We start from the raw sequence: 17,915 nt of genomic DNA, 5'->3' as shown, positions 1-17,915 counted from the left end.
ACTTTACCCCATAATTATAAAAATAAAATAAAATTACTAAGCTACTTACCGCCACTACAGTTGTCCTCGGGCCGCTTTAGTCGCCGTCCGCTTTCTTCTTGTAGCATCTGTTGAATAGTTTCATCTGCTTGGGCGGTCGATCGAGCTCAGCCTCATGTAGAATAATAAAATAGTTAGAATAATATGTATAAAATAATGATAAACCTTTAAACATACTATAATTTACTTACCAACTTCCTCTAGGATGTCATGGGGTTTGCCACCCGATTCGCCTTATTTTTCATGGATTCCTCTTGGAAGTCCGCACTGGCCCAGTATGCCTGTAATTGGAGCAATTCCTCGTTGGCCAGCCAAATAGCTTGACTAGCTCCCTCCGGGTGACAGAGAACTTCTTCCGAATGTATTTTTTGGCTCACATGTGGAAGACTCGAAACATACTCGTCGTCATAGTCCCACCAGTAGGTCTTCTACAATAAGAAAATTAAAGAAAATATTAGTAAAATTCATTAAACGATTTGGATTATAAGATAATACCAAATTAATTTAAAATGCATTACCTTCATGCTCTCGAACTGGAAATATTGGTGCTATGGCGACACCTGCCTCAAACATATTCAAGGGTAGGAGTGGCAGATGAGTCGAGACTGCTCGCGAGCTTCGCGAACCGGCTCGATTTTGAGCTCAATTCGAGCTCGAGCTCGAGCTCAATTCTCTTTGTTTATCAGCTCACGAGATGTTTCTATTTTTTTTTATTATTATATATTTTTATTTATAATTTTTTTATATATTTAATTTCATATTCAATACTTGATCGATTTTATACTCAAAATTGACCATATAATAATTGAATAATAATAAATTATGGTACTTTTATTTATACATTTAATCTTTATATGAAAACAAATTTAATCAACAACTTAGTAAATTATAATATTTTTATAATTAAAATTATTCTTTAATATGACACATATAAACTTTATGTTATATTTTAATATATATTTGTATTGTGCTATATTTTTTTTAAATTGACAAGTAAATGAAGTAGCTCCACGACATCTTTTATATCAACACTCAAATTAGGAATCTTCAAATTTCGCCTGTCGCATGTCTGACAACCTATAGGAACGGGTTAAAGTAACACCAGTTTCTGTCACTCGGATTTTTGATAACCCAAGGGTCACATGTTATATTGGCACTGCTGCTATTGAAATATTTCCTTTTTTCATATTTTAGCTATTTTCGTTCAACTCTCATTCCTTCCATGAAAGCACCTAAAATATCACAAATACACTCAAGAACAAACATCACATCACAAGAATATAAAGATATCAATAGAAAAGTACATCATACAATTTGGCCTAATCAAATAGTCAGCAAGCTCTCCCTCCAAGAGTTCTTTTACTTGTTAGCCTTAGTTAAAGCCAAAGACAAACGATATATCTCACCTCAATACTTTTTAAAGTGATTGCAAGCCACTTCCACTAAAGTGTTCACCTACCAAAAATGGTGGAAGAACCAAGTTAAAGCAACTACTTCAACAAAAAGGAAAAAGAATAAGTAAATCGAAAAAAAAGAAAGAAAACACATACATTTGCAGACTCCCTGCACAGCGTGCTCACAAAACCATTATCCAAGAAGGCAAAAAACTTCGATAGGTCATAGTCACTTATTGCGAGATGCAGCTTCTCCCTCACCTGTTGGACATCTATCGCATCCCAATATGAAGTCACACCCTCACAATGATTGGTCTCGTAGGTAAAATAGTCTTTCTCCATATTGTAACGAATTGAATCAGAAGAAGCATCTTGCCGATGCTTCGAACCATTCCCCTCGAAAGTAAGGGGTGGGGAGTGTCGACTACCAAAATATCCTTCACACATTGGGGGTTGGATCTTCACCTCTCACTAGTACCCTTGCAATGGGGAAGAGGTGGAAGAGGGCAAACATCAGAGGAGCTCCCAGAAGGATTTTCCCAAGAAGCCTTGAATTGGCATTCTTCCTCCAAAGAAATCATTTTCCCAATAAGAGATCACAAACATATGAGAAACTATAAGTCATAATAATAAAAAATAATGGAATAATGTAAGTAAAGAAGAATACCATTAGATAAAAGACCATTCAAGTCATAAACTCGGTCAAACAACAAGTCCTCGATAATGGACATCTTGAGATCGTGGCTCAGGGAGGAAGGAAGGGGAGAGTCAACCCCTGGAGCATAAAGACCTCAATCAGAGTCACGGACGTACAAAAATCACTCCTTCTACGGGCCTCGAGAAGAGGTGCAACCCTCCAAAAATTTACAATCATTGTGGATGTAGAAGTAGAAAAATGAATCATTCACAACTTTTTGAATAGAGAAGATAGTGTAGAAAGCTTTTAGAGAAGGATTGAGATCTAATTCGTTACAATAATGAAGGAATCCCATAAAAATGTGAAGGCCTTGGGAGTAAGTTGACTAATACTAAGACCCACGCTCCTAACAACCTCAATTAACAAAGTATATGGAGGAAGGGTAAAATCCGAAGCAAAATATACTGAGTAAGTCGTTAAAAAACCCGAATGAGGGTGTCTAATTCCATCCATGGGAGAAGCGATGAGGAACACAATTGGAGGAGAAGAGTTATAATACTCTTCCAAAAAGCGAAATTCGTCCGAACTCAAAATATTGTCACATGTATCGACATTCATAACCTGACACCAAAATCTGGGGGCAAAAGACTACTCTCCCTTAGCTCATCAAAAATAGAATTGGAAACTTTCTTACTCATGCCCTTGGGAGAAGAAGAGGCCAACTCGATTTAGAAAGCTAAAGAATCAATGGGACAATCCAAAAGGTCATGTATAGCCTCAACTTACTATCATTATCCTAATCCAAAACAATTAGGTTAGAGGCGCGAGAAAAATTTGACGGAGGAAGAGGGGACGAATCCCTGTCGAAAGAAGAGAAGTAAGGTTAGAGGGAGCGCGTCGTCTACATATTGCCTTGGCCGAACAAACTAAGGAGCCCGCAGTGTCATGAGCCATCACACTCTCTAATTAAAATCCAAATTTTATAAAATAATTTGTAATAAATTGGGTGATATTTTAATAATAAGAATATCGTAAACGCGCTTTTCTAATATTTTATTGATAATATAGCACTGGACTAGGGTGAAAGTGGATAAACGTGCAGGAGAGCGGTTATATAGAGACAGGAAAAAGAGAAAACAAAGAAAAAAAGGAAATTCGAATAGGACTAGTTTTCAGGTTTTTCAATCAAGTCCCTTATTTCATGTATGCTTCTATTTTAACCCCAAAAAAACTCATTTTTGCCGCATCACTGTTTATACTCACTTCTCACTCTTCACACACACAGCATTTGCAGAAGACTAAGAATCAAGAGGGAAGAATTTCTTTTCCGTTCCTCTAATTTCCGGAAATTTCAGAAAGATTTCTTTTTGATTCCTTTAATTTCAGAAGATTGTTAGTATCTGATGAATAATAACTACACGCGAGGGCGGTATCCACCAGGGATCGGCAACGGCCGCGGCGGCTTTGGCGTCGGTGGCACAAACCAGAATAACCAGAATCGAAACTCACATTACCTACAACCCCAGCCACCGTACCCGCTGCGAACCGCACCCAATCAGCCGCAGCAATGGATGAGGCGAAACCCTAGTGCCTCCACCGTTTCTGAGTCTTCGAATGAAGTTGAAAAAACTGTGCAGTCCGAAGCCATCGGTTCCACGTACATTTTCCCAATATCACTTCTTTTTGATAGCTTCTTTCATTTTCATTCTCATTTGCTTTCTTTCATTGCTTAGTTGGTTTTTTCTTGGAATTAAATAATTAAGGTGTAACTTCATAACTCTATGGATAATTTTTTTCTTTTTTGAAGACTTTCGTTTATTGTTCTCAGGATTGATCTCAGCTCGAAATTTATTTCTCGGGAAGAAATTACCTAAAACACGAGATTTAATCAATTCTGTCCATATGAGATTTGTTTTTATTTCTTTATTTTGTAGCTTTTGTTTTATGTTCTGGAGCTGACTTCTTGCATCTTCTGTTTCTTTCTTTCTTTTTTTTTTCTTTGGCTTTGGGGGATTAGCTCTCAAGATTGGAAGGCTCGATTAGCGCTTCCACCTCCTGACACGCGGTATAAGACCGAGGTATGATGAAAATTGTAGTCTCTAACTACACTTAAACTGTCAAATCATATACTGTATAAACTTTAGTTGTATTTGAGGTTATCTAATATCCTTAAATCTTGATATTTTATGCTCGCTGACAAAGGTAATTAGTAATTTAATTCCTTATTTGGTGGAATTCTTTGCCACCTTAAGTAGGTTTCTGATTGGACGCCTATACTAAATGAGACTGACTATCATGAATTCGTATATGTAGAGAAGAATGAACTGACTTCATTTGATCTTTTCCAAATTATTACTAAAAATCAGTGAAGCAAGAGTTAATAGTACGAAATATTTTAAATTCCAAGTATGAAAAATTGAGGCTGAAATAGATGAAGGGATTAATTTTGGGATAATAGTTCTGAGTTTATATTAAAATCAAGGTCACATAATGGAAGGTGTATAAATACATTTCGCTTTTCCATTTATTTTTATTTCTCTTTTTCATTTTGATTGTGTTGTCCTCCCATCATATTTTCTATAGAAATATCACCTCAGTGAAAAACATCCACCGCAAAATAGGCTGTTGGTTTCAATTATGCATGATGTGCTTAGTTCTCATACACACCATTGTTACTAAAAAATACTTTACCACACTAGGAACAGTAGAATTAGAAGGAAAAGGGGCTGGATTCAGGGATAATGACATCATCTTTCTCTTCTCAAGTTATGATACCAGGCACTGGCAACAGCTTACTGCAGTGTAATTACTGGACTTCACAAATGCAACTAATGCTATCCTTTGGTAGAAATAGCATAATGGCGAATTTCTCACTAAAGATGGAGGATTCATGTACATTGATCTTTATTTTGTTTTATCTTTCTATCACGAATGTGCTTCTTTTGCCATCTTCAAGTTACTACTTGCTATTGCACCAAGTCCCTTCTTTTATGTCTTTTTCTTACTGTCTTTCTGCACTTGGGCAAAACCACATTCATATGCACACCTCAGGCACCAGAAACATTCACCAGGAGAATACTTTCGAATTTTAATCTTGTAGCAAACTGAACTTGCTTGTGACTTGCATTGTATTCGCTCACTTGATATTCTTTCTACTTGCAGGATGTCACTGCAACAAAAGGAAATGAGTTTGAAGATTACTTTCTAAAACGTGAGCTACTGATGGGAATATATGAAAAAGGGTTTGAAAGGCCTTCACCCATCCAGGAAGAAAGTATTCCTATAGCTTTGACTGGTAGTGATATTCTTGCCAGAGCTAAAAATGGAACTGGAAAAACTGCTGCATTTTGCATTCCTGCTCTGGAAAAAATTGATTCAGATAATAATGTCATTCAAGGTATCTATTCATCTAATATTATATGATCATTTTATTTTAGCATTTTTGTTCCATAATCTACTTGGTGTACTCTCGCTTTTGTTAAAATTGTTATAATAATAATATATTAAAATTACCAGTTTCACACGACATCATGTGGATATGGGAAATTACATAAAATATTATATGAAGATAAGTATGATCAATGTCAAGTTGCAATCTACTGCAGCATCTATTCTCCATTGCTTTGTCTAGATTCTTCTCTCATTTCTTCAGTATGCCCATAAGCTAGTCGGAACTTGGAGTCAGTGAACAACTAAAGTTACCTGTCAATACACTTATCATTTCTCCAATCAAAAAACAAGCAAACAACGTTTTGCAAGAGTATATCAGGGGTTTAGTAGATTTAATAACTTTTTTGAAGTAAGTTGAGATTATGTAGAAATGAAACATGGTACAGACTTGTTTATCATTTTTCGGAATGCTTATGTATGCAGAGGACCAAGAATTCCAGGTCTTGAAATTCTGTTTAATAATTTTCATCTGCTGATACAGTAACTGGTTTCTAACATATTATTCTTGTAAAACTTCTCTGCAAAATTTGCATATGGTTCCTGCAAACTGGTTATGTGTTCCATTATGTTGGTTGCTGTCTATGCATCACAGTTGTGTGATTTTACTGATGCATGTTTCTGTTACATTCATTCTATGATTGTTATTTCAAATTTAATATTACGAAATACGTATCTGAATAATAGCATCCTTAAGATGACTGCATCTTGAAGTGATTTGCCTTGATAATGTATCAGACAGTTTTGTTTTGGTATCTTCATGAAAAACATAAATAAGGTTAAGTACTTAATATCCTGAGTTCACTTGTCCTGCAATTTTGTTGATGTCCTGTGTTTGGCTTGGATATGTTTATATTTGTATTATAGCTGCATTCCTCAACTTCACGAGTAGGGTCTCGCGAGATTGGTTTTGGTCTCAACCTGTCTCATGGTTTTTGATCAGATTCTCTGTTGATCATTACTTACCTTTAAATGATGCTTATATGCTTGGTTTAATTCCCTTTTCTTGAATTTAAAGCAATCAATTTAAGTTTTATGACGCTGTCTGTCTGTGTTTCAACTGGATGCTTCACTAAAAAAAAGTTCCTGCTGAATCTCATTATTTGAGCTCAATGCACAATTTATGTCAAATTCTGCATCTGTTTACACGAGTCAATACTTTGTTCTTGCAGAATTCACTGTCCTTTTATTTTCTATTACTAACTTTATGGGGCTAATAATAAATGCAGTTGTTATATTAGTTCCAACAAGAGAATTAGCCCTTCAGACATCCCAAGTCTGCAAGGAACTAGGAAAACACTTGAAAATTCAGGTAATGGTTACCACAGGAGGAACCAGTCTAAAGGATGATATCATGAGATTGTACCAACCTGTGCATTTACTTGTTGGAACTCCTGGAAGAATACTTGATCTCACAAAAAAAGGGATATGCATTTTGAAGGATTGCTCAGTGCTTGTTATGGATGAGGTATGTAGAGTAGTAATATGCCACTTGTTGCCACAAGTTGGCAAAATGAGGTATTCAATACTGCACTAGTACATATCCCTTATCAGTTTATCTGATTATTGCTTGATTAGATGGATATGATCTAAGATCTATGTGGCTTCAAAAATTGAACATTGGTGTTTTTGTGAAAATGTGCTCAGGAATCCTGCTCTACTGGCTATCGGTTTTGACTTTTTCTCAACCTACGTGAACTGTATTACTACATGTGTTTGACAACATCCTATGTTGAAATATGCATATCATCTTTTCCAATTATTCGTGGCAGGGGATATCTGGTGGCTTCTAATATTGCTTGAATCCTTCTATTTCAGGCTGATAAGCTATTATCTCCTGAATTTCAACCTTCAGTGGAGCAGCTGATCTCCTTTCTGCCTCCAAATCGACAAATTTTGATGTTTTCAGCTACATTTCCAGTAACTGTAAAAGATTTTAAAGATAAATATCTGCGGAGGCCCTACATCATCAATCTAATGGATGAGCTCACACTCAAAGGTATCACCCAGTATTATGCTTTTGTAGAAGAAAGACAGAAAGTTCACTGCCTGAATACACTCTTCTCTAAGGTTTGATCTTAACTTTTTATTAATTATCTCTGTAACTTTCTTTTTCTTTTACTGGAAAGCTTACTTCAATGCTTTCTTTACAGTTACAAATTAACCAATCAATAATATTTTGCAATTCTGTGAATCGAGTGGAACTGCTTGCCAAGAAAATCACAGAGTTAGGCTATTCCTGCTTTTATATTCATGCTAAGATGCTGCAAGATCATCGTAACAGAGTGTTTCACGACTTCCGGAATGGTGCTTGCCGGAATCTTGTTTGTACTGGTATGTTCATGGTTATTAAATAGTGTCTACTTAATTTCTATCATCATAATCTTTGGCCACCTTCATGAGAATGAAGCATCTATTTAATTTATGAGATTATTGTCCACGGAATTGTTAATCACTTGCAAGAAAGATTGTTAAATGTGATTTGGGGTTAACGTATCAATGAAATGTGTTTGTGTATCTATTTCTTGGATCACCTCGTCGAATGATGTGATTTGCAGAAATATGTTTGATATGATACAAGATTTATAATCTGGAACTAAATGGAATTTTCGCCCTAATGTTCAACAATCAATCCACCTAGTTGCCTTGCAGCTGTATTTCGTTGCTGTAATTTTGATAAATTAGTCAGATGGTATTCCTTATTTCTCAGATGTGCTTTAGTTGCAGAAGTCTATCTTCATGATCGCAACCTTGCCAACAGTACACTTGATTTATTCAAAGCATCACACTGGCAGATGCTGTTAAGTTCGAGAGATTTGTTAATGAACCATAGAGCTTTTGTATTTTGTTCTAACACTAAATTGTTTGGTAGACTTGTGGATATTCTTTTGAATTTGTCTATGCATGTGTACTCATTGATCTGCTCGAGATAGTACAATAACTGGAGTTTTTTGCTCTCTACTGCACCAATTGCTATGTGCAATAGTACCATAACCATCAGAATTTTTTATAGGGGTTGGTTGCACTGTGGTTTGTGCTTGAATTTATGGCAATTATTGAGGAGCCGCATGTCTCATGCTGTTTACCGCTAACAATGATCTAAGAAGGTTCACCTTTTCTTTCTATGCTGGAAATTCAAAGGATTCAAACTTGCTGATTAGTTTAATCAATTTGCTGCCACAAGTTGAATGCATAAGCTTTCAGTTGAGCTATTTGGAAAGGCCCTCAGTGGTTATTATGATAGAGAAGAGAGCACTAGTATTTAATTTTCATATCTGCCAAAAGGAAAAAGTGGTATTCATCCATGTTTTAGCAATTTGAAGAATGTGGATACTACACTGTGGTGCCATAGTAGCTACTAATTAGATCATCACTAATACATTTCTTTCAATTTTTTGTACAGATTTATTCACGAGAGGAATAGACATCCAAGCTGTCAATGTCGTCATAAATTTTGATTTTCCTAAGAACTCTGAAACTTATCTTCACAGGGTATGTGTAACTAATCCGGTGCATAGAAGTTATCAGGGAAATGATGGGCAAGAGTGTATTGGTTGAATGTGGATAACTTTTTGTTGAATTAATAGTTAGTTATCTATCTGCTTGTTTAGGTGGGTCGCTCTGGAAGGTTTGGACATCTTGGATTGGCAGTGAACCTGATTACATATGAAGATCGCTTCAACTTGTATGTACCTGACATTCTTTGAAAAGAAATTCTGTTTCTGATTATTGGTTGTAGTTCAGATAATTCCGTCAGATTAATCTTAATACCACTGTTTCTGTTCTGCAGGTACAGGATTGAGCAGGAGCTTGGCACAGAAATAAAACAAATTCCTCCACATATAGATCAAGCTATTTACTGTATGTGACACCTGACACATGTGACATAGGTGAGTTTCTTGGACATTTACTCTTATGATATTGTCATAAGTGGAAGTAAAAGTGAAACTACACTTTTACTTAAGCTCCATGTATTTAGCTATTATTCACCATTCGGGTATATATGAGCATAGGCTGGCCCTGGGAGTTCTCATTCTCAACTACCTTTGGTCCGGAATCTCTTAGAATAATGGCGACATGTTATATTTTGTGTATCCTGTATATCAGAATTATTTATCTTTATGGTCAACCAACAGTTGCGTTAAGAGCTTTCTTTCTTCCTCTCTTCCCCTCGATATTGCAATGAGTTGCTTTCGCCATTCCATTGCTAATGTCTTCATTTGATTTTCAGAGAGAGCGATTAGAGCGTAGTTACTCATAATCAGTATTTTTCAGGTGCTAGGTTTCTCTGCAAACTTAATCAAGATTGAAACAGCTGCAATTGCTGCAGGGAAGCATGAACGGCTGAATGACTCTCGAGTAATTGGCAGATTATGAATGAAGTGCTCAATTTTATTGACGGCACAACTAGTAGAAATCATGGGGCTCTGTCTGTTCTTTTTCAGTCTTGTCTAATGTATTTTTTACTCGTCTTCCTCATGAGGTATTTCGCAGTTCTTTCGAGTTTCCTTCTTTTTTCCCAACTTTTAACTCTGCTGTTGTCACTCAACCTTGTCTTGACATCGCTATTGCTCGACTTCTTCCAGAATTACTAGGACATTGAGTAGGTTTTTCGCTTTCGACAATCTTAATATCTTGTACTATTCAAATAGTTCCTAACAGGTAGAACCTTAGTGGAATTATGATGGAGCTGCTATATAAGGGATCCCATTTCTTTCCGTCTATAATTCTCCTTTCTACGTCGATTCTGTTTGTTGGAAAGATGTCTTATTGCAGCATAGTCCATGCATTGGATGCATATCTATTATGTCTGCATATGAAAATGCCGTACTGTAGTGGGGTTTCACTATTAATGTGGCATCATTCTATATCTAAATCGTGAGGTGAGAATTTTGTGGTGCGCTCAAGTAAAATTTGAAACATATAAAAATGGGATAATTATACTGCACTCCTCTGAGGTTTGGTGTAATTACAAATAGATTCTTGCACTTTGTAAAATTGTATCTAGTATCTTTGAGATCTGCTTTTGTTTACCAAATAGCGCCCTATGTCATTTAAAAATCACAGAATTTGTTAATGTTAACAAAAACAGATGGATAAAAATTCATATTAACGCCCAATTGATTTATTGCAGGTTAAATACATATTTTTCAATTAAACTACAAGATATACTTCTTTAAATGCATTAATAATTAGAAAAGTTTGTTTTATTTGGAATAAATCAATAATAAGTAAATTGACGATACGTATGAATTTTCGTCTAACTTTTTTATTAATACCTTCAAATTCTTTAAATTTTGAGGAATAGAAGTAGATTATAGGGGTATTAGAATTTTGAATAACAAAAGCAAATTTTAAGAATCTTAAATATAATTTTTCAAATTATAAAAAATTTATGTATAATTATACCAAACTTTACAACAAGTAATGTAATTATCCCTATAAAATATATGTTATCACACCTAACTCTATGTATACATTATGTAATTAAAAATTAGGTACACTTCTGGGTTTTCTTGCCGTTTTGATGTTAGAGCTGCAAAGACATTCAACATGGACAGGTAAAATTGTAGAAATACACATCACAATTGAAAGGTGTGGGTGTGGGGTGTAATCAATTTACCAAACTCGAACGTCCCTAAAAAGAATCAAAAAGCCTCCTCTACTTTTTCTTTTCCTCCTTCTGAGAAAGCAAGAAAAAGAGCGCGGCTCAACAAATTTAAATCTTTTAATATGTGTTGTCAGAGGTGTTATACCAGTATTCTAATAAACGATTTTCAAATAATTGTTGAAAATAAATATTTTATTTTATAGTTTTTTTATTTCTAAATCATTTAAGTCAAATTAAAAAATTATAAGCAATTTCATAACAATTTTTGTATCGTAAAATAATAAATTAAACTATTTTTTCAAAATTTCAATATTTTTTTAACTGTATTTTTGAATGTTTTTAATTTTTAGTATTGATTAATTTATAATTTATTTTCATCACAAAAGTAGAAGCTATTTCGTATTAATATCTGGTCTTAATGGTCCCACTAATCACAGAGCATAATGCTGATATATAAAGGGTGAGATGAGGAAGCACAACAAGGGTCAAACTTAGTTCAGACTTGTGAGCAGCACAGCAGCAGCTGACACAAACTTAAGGGGATTAGAATGAATTATTACTACAAAGGACACACAGACAGACAGCACAAGTTTAAGAGCTATTCTTGGAACAACTGCTCCATTTTGGTCATTCCCAGCTGTCCTGTGATGCTCAATTTTGAATGCCAAAACCCCGTTTGAGGCAGACACCATGTGCCCATCTCTGCTCTCTTCCTAAACTACCCCTGCTTTTCTTGCACACCATCATCTCGATAATCTTAAATAAGAAAGAGAATTCCCCCTTTGTCTTGTCTCCGCTTGTCCCTCCTATCCCTTTCTTCTTGCTTCCCACTCTCCCAAGTTTCCATTTTTCTTACTCCCACCAATTTAAAAACACAGCTCTGTACCTGAGTGTGTGTTTTGCTCAGGTTCTTGAAAGGCAGAAGCTGATAAAGCTGTGTGTGTGTGGGGGGGGGGGGGGTGGGGAATCATGAGTTCAGGGACAGGAACAAGCACTTTTGTAATCCGGTGGATCAACTTTCTCACAATGGTATATTCCCTTTTTCCATTTATGTTTCTTGTTCATAAAGACCCGTTTTCTTTTCTTTTGTTTTTTGTTTTTTCTTTTCTGGGATTTTGATGTTTGTTTGCTTCACTGTTGTTAATGCCTGTAATTTTAGTTTTTGGATTTAGGGAATAAATGACTCATTATTGTGTTACTTTCTGCTTTTTTGATATGATTCAGTAGTCTGATTGAGTAGAATTGTGTCTTTAATCACCGTTAACATAGTGTAGAATTTTAAGTGTAGCTTCCCTGGGTTAATTATTTAAAAATTGTAAAGAAAAAAGAAAAATAACAAAGTACCAGGTTAAAACAAAGAATTGCTGATAAGACTACCAGGAAATGTTTCATGCCTTAACTTCTCTCTCTCTCTCTGTATATATACGTTCTAAATAGCAATTTACAGCTTGTAATGTCTGCATTTTTGTTTTATTTTTTTTAATATGAAGACATTATAGCATATGACATCTTGATATTATTAGTATTATTATTATTTTTTTAGGCCAAGATGTTAGACCTTGTAACTTCTCGAGTCATCTTGGCCTAATTAGGATAATATTACTGAGACGTTAGATGCTATAATGTTTCGATATTAGAAAACTTCTGTAGTGGAGACGTCACACACTGGAATGCATCGGCTATTTAAAAAAATATAAAGAAAGATGTTACAGGGTGCAATATCCTGCAGTAGTTTTGTAAACTATTTTAAACTGTACTTGTTTTGTTTTGTAACAAGTTTTGAATAATTAAAACTAGTTTCTCATGCATATGCTGTATTCTTGGCAAGTTATTTGTTTGATTTTTTAATTTAAATTTCTATTTACCAGTATTGACATTGGAAAGCTGCAAATTCTGATGTGAGTTTACGTTGCACGTCTGAAAATATTAAGATCTGACTATATATGCACTTTGAAACTGGTCGTTTCACTTTGAAATTGCGTATTCATGAACTGATTCACCGCCTCCGATTTAACTGTAGTTATTAGCTGTGGCAGTCATAGGTTTTGGTGTGTGGATGGGCGCTCATCATGACAACTGTCGAAAATCTCTTACATTGCCGGTTATAGGCCTTGGTGCTGTAATCCTTGTAGTGTAAGCTTCCCCCTTTCAAAGAACTTTTCTAATGCTCCTGTTTGTATTGACTCTTACTTATTTCAAACCAATGTGTTTTTTCATCTGTTCAGATCAATAATTGGGTTTTTGGGAGCGCTGAAGAACAACTCAATCTTGTTATGGATTGTATCCTTGCCAGCTCAATTTTGCCTTTTGTCTGAACCTATGGGATCTTGCTCCTTTTCTCTTGCATCATACTTGCGCTTAGTTCTTCCTTAGCCTGTAACTTGCAGTATCTCATCTTGCTTTGCATTATACTGGTGGCTATTTTGGTCTTCACAGTGTTAGCGTAAGTATTTGAAGTGTGGGACATCGTTGGTTCTGCGTGATTTGCTCTTTGTTATTTTCAAATAATGGACCTTATGGAAATATCTTCTGCAATTCTTTTTCAAACTTGTTTGAGTTCTTTATCTGTATTGTTCGGATCATTTTTTAACTTTTTCAATGCGGTATTAATGGCTAAGAGGATTTTGTAAGATGTATAGATAATCTCTTAAAAATTTAACCGAAAAGTTAAAAAGAGGATAGATGTAATAGCTGTCTGAAGACATCCGCTTTCAATATCGTGATGCAACTTTCAATCTTGTTAAACACTGTGTATTATGAATCCAAACAGCCAGGCATAAAAAGTCGGTGGACAGATTTGATAAGAAAGTATGTTCCATGAGTCTTTTTAATTCTGTAATATTTAATATTTCCTACCTCTTAAAACAGTTAGCTTTTTAAGCAATCATATGTCTCGTGTATTTGTTTTTCTTACAAGTTCCTGGAAATTCATGGACTATGTATCTGCCTTCCTTGATGTCTGTTTTGTAGGTTTATAGTAACAAATAATGGCTCCGGTCATAATGTATCTGGTCTTAGGTAAGACAGATTTGCATTTCATTCGAACATATGCATGTTCATCATGCCGTGCGGTTCCGCCATAATCCCATGATAATTGTTGTTAGTGCAGAAACAAATGTCCCATTCAGATAGATTTGTAATGATTATTACATGCAAGTGTGCGTGTGTGTGTACTTATGTTAATGTGCATAAGGTATATATTCTGAGCATGGTTTATGCAATTCTCGAGAAATTCTCTTCTTTTTTCTGATCATCCCTGTCCATCATCTTAATTGAATCTACTTCAAGAAATTAATCCTTCTCCTCCGCTTAGGTATAAAGAGTATCAGCTTCAAGATTATAGTACCTGGTTTCTTAAACAAGTAAGCATCCATTTTACAATCTTATCAGTCTGCAAAATCAGCACGATGTCTGAAAATAACTCATTCTTTTTTCCTACGCCCATTCCAGCTAAACAATTCCCATAACTGGGATCACCTCAAGAGTTGCCTTGTCAAGTCAGATGATTGCAACAACCTTTCGAAAAGATACAGGGTTCTTACACGACTCTATTCTCCTATCGTCATCTTCTTTTTTATTGTTTTTGAGTAAATCATTGAATATTTTTATGCTTTACCTGTTATTGCAGACTCTCAAGCAATTTAAATCGGCAAAATTAAGCCCCATTGAAGCTGGTTGTTGTCGACCACCATCTGAGTAGGTTCCTTTCTGTTTTCTTCAGCGCAGTTTCTCGTACCATTTTATTCTGAAACCTTGTGTCTGTGTATGTGCACGTGTTTTTCAGGTGTGGTTATCCAGCCATGAATGCGTCGTTCTACGACTTGAGCTTCCACCCCATAAGTTCCAACAAAGATTGCAGACTTTACAAAAACTCTAAAGCTGTCAAGTGCTATAATTGTGATTCTTGCAAGTAAATACGACCCGTCTTCATTCATATATAGTAATATAGTCCGGTTTATCTGTCAACGAATTCTTACAGATCTTTGCGTTTCTTTGATGTTACCTACTACCAAGGGCTGGAGTTGCACAGTACATGAAAACTGAATGGAGGGTCGTAGCGATCTTCAATTGTATTCTCTTTGTTGTCCTGGTACAGCACGTCTCTAGTATTATTTACTTATATAAACATTGAGAAAATTTTCCAGATAGGACCGGAGCTGCATATTTGTGTAACTTGTTCCTACGTCCTCAATCCAATGATTAATCTCGATTGATTACGATGATGTCTGTTTCACTGCAGTCGATGATTTACTTTGTGGGATGCTGTGCATATTTGTGTAACTTGTTCCTACATCCTCAATTCGATGATTAATCTCAATTAATTACAATGATGTCTGTTTCACTGCAGTCGATGATTTACTTTGTGGGATGCTGCGCAAGAAGAAATGCTGCCAGGGGCAACTCTAAAGTGTGAATGTATGGGTATAAAGTCCGAGCAATTCCTCAAGGGTAATTAACTTCACTCCCGTCTCCCGTGTGCCGTGCACTCATCACAATTTCACTGCATTATCTCTGCCCTCCATTTCTTGAGAAATTTGCTGATCAGAGTTATGATGGTGACTTCAAATGCTGTGGTGATTCCATATCTCCCGGATATGTTTGAATTTGTCGAACGTGTAATGTCAAGGAATGAAATTGTACAATCTTTGCCATGTGAAACTAATGCCAAATCAATCGTTCTTCCATTCAATTTCTTACACAAGACAGCATACGGTGTTTTAACTCTAGTAGTCTAGTTCAACATAAACATCAAAAAAGAGTCGAGGTTTTCGGACATTGTTAACTTGATGAAGTAGCTTCCCAGATTGTCTGATCTTTAGACATACCTATATTGATGTAATTCCTGTAAAAACATCATAGCAGTCTCTCCCTTGATGATCGTGGTAGCATTTTCTTGCACCCCTGTTTAATGTTACTACGTTTAAACGTATCCATATCTATACTAATATAAAAAGAAAAAAATGCATCTTGCCCACTGTGTTATTCGAAAGTGGGAAAATACACCATTCTAAAAAAAAATTCTCAATTTACATCGTGTTTACTAAAAAGAGCAAAAAATCCCGACATCGTATGTGCAACATGTGCTCTAGGCCCGATTTTTATAAATTTTTCCTATAAAATAATATCTATACTCCTAAATATTAATTGTTAGATCTTGTTATATATATATATATATATATATATATATATATATACTAGCGTAGAATTTGTGTATATATAATTTTTTTATTTTTAAATTAAATAGATCTTTTAGTTTATCATTTTTAAGATAACATATAATAGTTTTGAATTTTTAATCTATCTTGATTATTATTGAAAATTATATTTTTCTAAACATACAATATATCCTACTAACCAAAATGTGTATTTTATAAGGATTACTTTTATAAAATTATTACATTCTGTTAAATGTATAGAACACTTTTTTACTTTTCTACCAATATCCAACTCTGTAGGAAAATAAAAAAAAAAAGAAATTAGTTAAATGTATCAGTTTTTATAATTCATCTTTCATTAGAATCTGTATTAAAGTACATAAATCTAAAATAATCTTACTTTTTAAAAAATAAAATAAAGTAGAAAATAAGAATAAAAATTTACTGTTCATAAATTGTAAGAATGACAACTAAAAAACAAAAAACAATAAAATAAAGAAAGATGGAATATAATACAATTTTAATAGACGTAATTCTTATATATATATATCTATAAAAAGATAAAAAAGGAAAAATATTTAAATAAAAATAAAAATTAAATATCAAATTAGGTAGAATCATACAAATAAATATTAAATGAAATATGTGCCTATTAGTATTAAATGAATTTGTTCCATTTTGTTGGAAAATAAAAACAGAACAGAAAATAAATCGGAAAAATGAACAAAAAAAAAAATAAACTATAAAATAAAATTTTGATGGATGAAATTATGATATATTAAAAAATAGAGTATAAAAAGTACAAAAGAATGAATATTTAGACAGAAAAAAGGAAAATAATTGGTAATTTGAGTAGAATTAAACAACTAATTTGTTTATTTTTGTAGAAAAATAAAAATATAAATTCTGAAAGAAAATAACAAAATTAAACTATAAAATAAAAAATTAATAAATGCAAATAATACATATGTATATATAAAAATTGGTGTATAAAATATATAAAAGAGTAAATATTTAAATAGAAATAAAACGTAAATGATTGATTAAGTAGAATTATATAAATAAATTTGAAAAGCGAAATATGTACTAATTAACATGAAATAAATGTAAAATAAAATTAAACGACGGATTAAGTAGAATTATAAAAATAAGTTTTGAAAAAACGAAATACATACTTATTAACATTAAACAAATTTATTTTCTCTTGTCGCACAAAATCAAGCAATTGACATAGAAATTTTAAAAATAAACACCAAAACAAATAAGTATTTAAAATTTAATTAAAAAAATAAGAAAATGATAGAAATTGCTATTCAATAATTTTCATGCATCATGAAAATCAATTTAATGGCCTTACTATTTAGTGATCCCTTGAGGTCTCATGCTAGAACATACTATATGAAATCCCTTAGATGTTTGTGTGGATTTTCATCTGTAAGGCCGTGAAAAGTAGGAAGTAAATGAATATGGCCAGATTTAAGTTCAAAATCATCATCCAAAGTTAGATATTTAATGCAAAGAGATTGTTAATTTAAGTCAAGAGAAGTCTTATTAATTGTTCGTTCTAGATTTCGAGCCATGGCTTCGTCTTCAAAGTCGCTAGATGTGGGCACATCTAGTTTTAAGTCTGC

General features: G+C 34.0%; 2 protein-coding genes and 1 long non-coding RNA gene across 9 annotated transcripts; 2 read left to right on the top strand and 1 right to left on the bottom strand.

The window, feature by feature from the left end:
- Positions 1-1,286: 1,286 nt before the first annotated feature.
- On the bottom strand, positions 1,287-3,023 carry LOC148789455 (uncharacterized). Of its 2 annotated transcripts, XR_016067274.1 has the most exons (3): positions 2,101-3,023; positions 1,590-1,995; positions 1,287-1,494 (listed from the first exon to the last, which is right to left on the bottom strand). It is a non-coding gene; the product is annotated as an uncharacterized LOC148789455 (long non-coding RNA). The 2 variants fall into 2 exon arrangements; XR_016067273.1 differs by having other exon boundaries at positions 1,287-1,995.
- A 195-nt stretch (positions 3,024-3,218) lies between these two features.
- Positions 3,219-10,244, top strand: LOC105157630 (DEAD-box ATP-dependent RNA helicase 8). 2 transcript variants are annotated; one of them, XM_020697624.2, is made up of 10 exons: positions 3,227-3,727; positions 4,088-4,148; positions 5,233-5,467; positions 6,747-6,985; positions 7,336-7,587; positions 7,671-7,851; positions 8,921-9,009; positions 9,129-9,202; positions 9,308-9,407; positions 9,793-10,244. In XM_020697624.2, the coding sequence occupies exons 1-9, from the start codon at positions 3,474-3,476 to the stop codon at positions 9,384-9,386; spliced, it is 1,464 nt and encodes a 487-aa protein (XP_020553283.2). In that variant the 5' UTR covers positions 3,227-3,473; the 3' UTR covers positions 9,387-9,407; positions 9,793-10,244. The 2 variants fall into 2 exon arrangements, 1 of the variants encoding a protein (XP_020553283.2); XR_016067246.1 differs by lacking the exons at positions 9,308-9,407; positions 9,793-10,244 and adding an exon at positions 8,531-8,624 and having other exon boundaries at positions 3,219-3,727; positions 9,129-9,178.
- A 1,413-nt stretch (positions 10,245-11,657) lies between these two features.
- Positions 11,658-15,813, top strand: TET10 (tetraspanin10). 5 transcript variants are annotated; one of them, XM_020698837.2, is made up of 11 exons: positions 11,670-12,157; positions 13,165-13,261; positions 13,354-13,408; positions 13,516-13,571; positions 14,099-14,146; positions 14,442-14,490; positions 14,579-14,662; positions 14,757-14,824; positions 14,913-15,038; positions 15,143-15,218; positions 15,369-15,470. In XM_020698837.2, the coding sequence occupies exons 2-11, from the start codon at positions 13,185-13,187 to the stop codon at positions 15,438-15,440; spliced, it is 711 nt and encodes a 236-aa protein (XP_020554496.1). In that variant the 5' UTR covers positions 11,670-12,157; positions 13,165-13,184; the 3' UTR covers positions 15,441-15,470. The 5 variants fall into 5 exon arrangements, with proteins under 5 accessions (XP_011072344.1, XP_020554496.1, XP_011072327.1 ...); XM_011074025.3 differs by having other exon boundaries at positions 13,149-13,261; XM_011074034.3 differs by lacking the exon at positions 15,369-15,470 and adding an exon at positions 15,477-15,813 and having other exon boundaries at positions 11,679-12,157; positions 13,149-13,261.
- The last annotated feature ends 2,102 nt before the right edge of the window (positions 15,814-17,915 follow it).

The sequence above is a fragment of the Sesamum indicum genome, linkage group LG1, assembly GCF_026168435.1.
Source record: "Sesamum indicum cultivar Baizhima isolate 11 linkage group LG1, ASM2616843v1, whole genome shotgun sequence".
Taxonomy (NCBI): domain Eukaryota; kingdom Viridiplantae; phylum Streptophyta; class Magnoliopsida; order Lamiales; family Pedaliaceae; genus Sesamum; species Sesamum indicum.
This window is presented reverse-complemented; position numbering and strand designations above follow the sequence as displayed.

Bases quoted from the DNA above. Each gene is read 5' to 3' on its own strand.
- LOC105157630 (XM_020697624.2), top strand. From the start codon at position 3,474: ATGAATAATAACTACACGCGAGGGCGGTATCCACCAGGGATCGGCAAC. The intron at 9,010-9,128 runs GTATGTGTAACT...CTGCTTGTTTAG, and splicing joins CTGAAACTTATCTTCACAGG to GTGGGTCGCTCTGGAAGGTT. The intron at 9,203-9,307 runs GTATGTACCTGA...TCTGTTCTGCAG, and splicing joins TATGAAGATCGCTTCAACTT to GTACAGGATTGAGCAGGAGC.
- TET10 (XM_011074025.3), top strand. From the start codon at position 12,098: ATGAGTTCAGGGACAGGAACAAGCACTTTTGTAATCCGGTGGATCAAC. The intron at 13,572-14,098 runs GTAAGTATTTGA...TCTGTTTTGTAG, and splicing joins TTGGTCTTCACAGTGTTAGC to GTTTATAGTAACAAATAATG. The intron at 15,219-15,368 runs GTACAGCACGTC...GTTTCACTGCAG, and splicing joins GTATTCTCTTTGTTGTCCTG to TCGATGATTTACTTTGTGGG.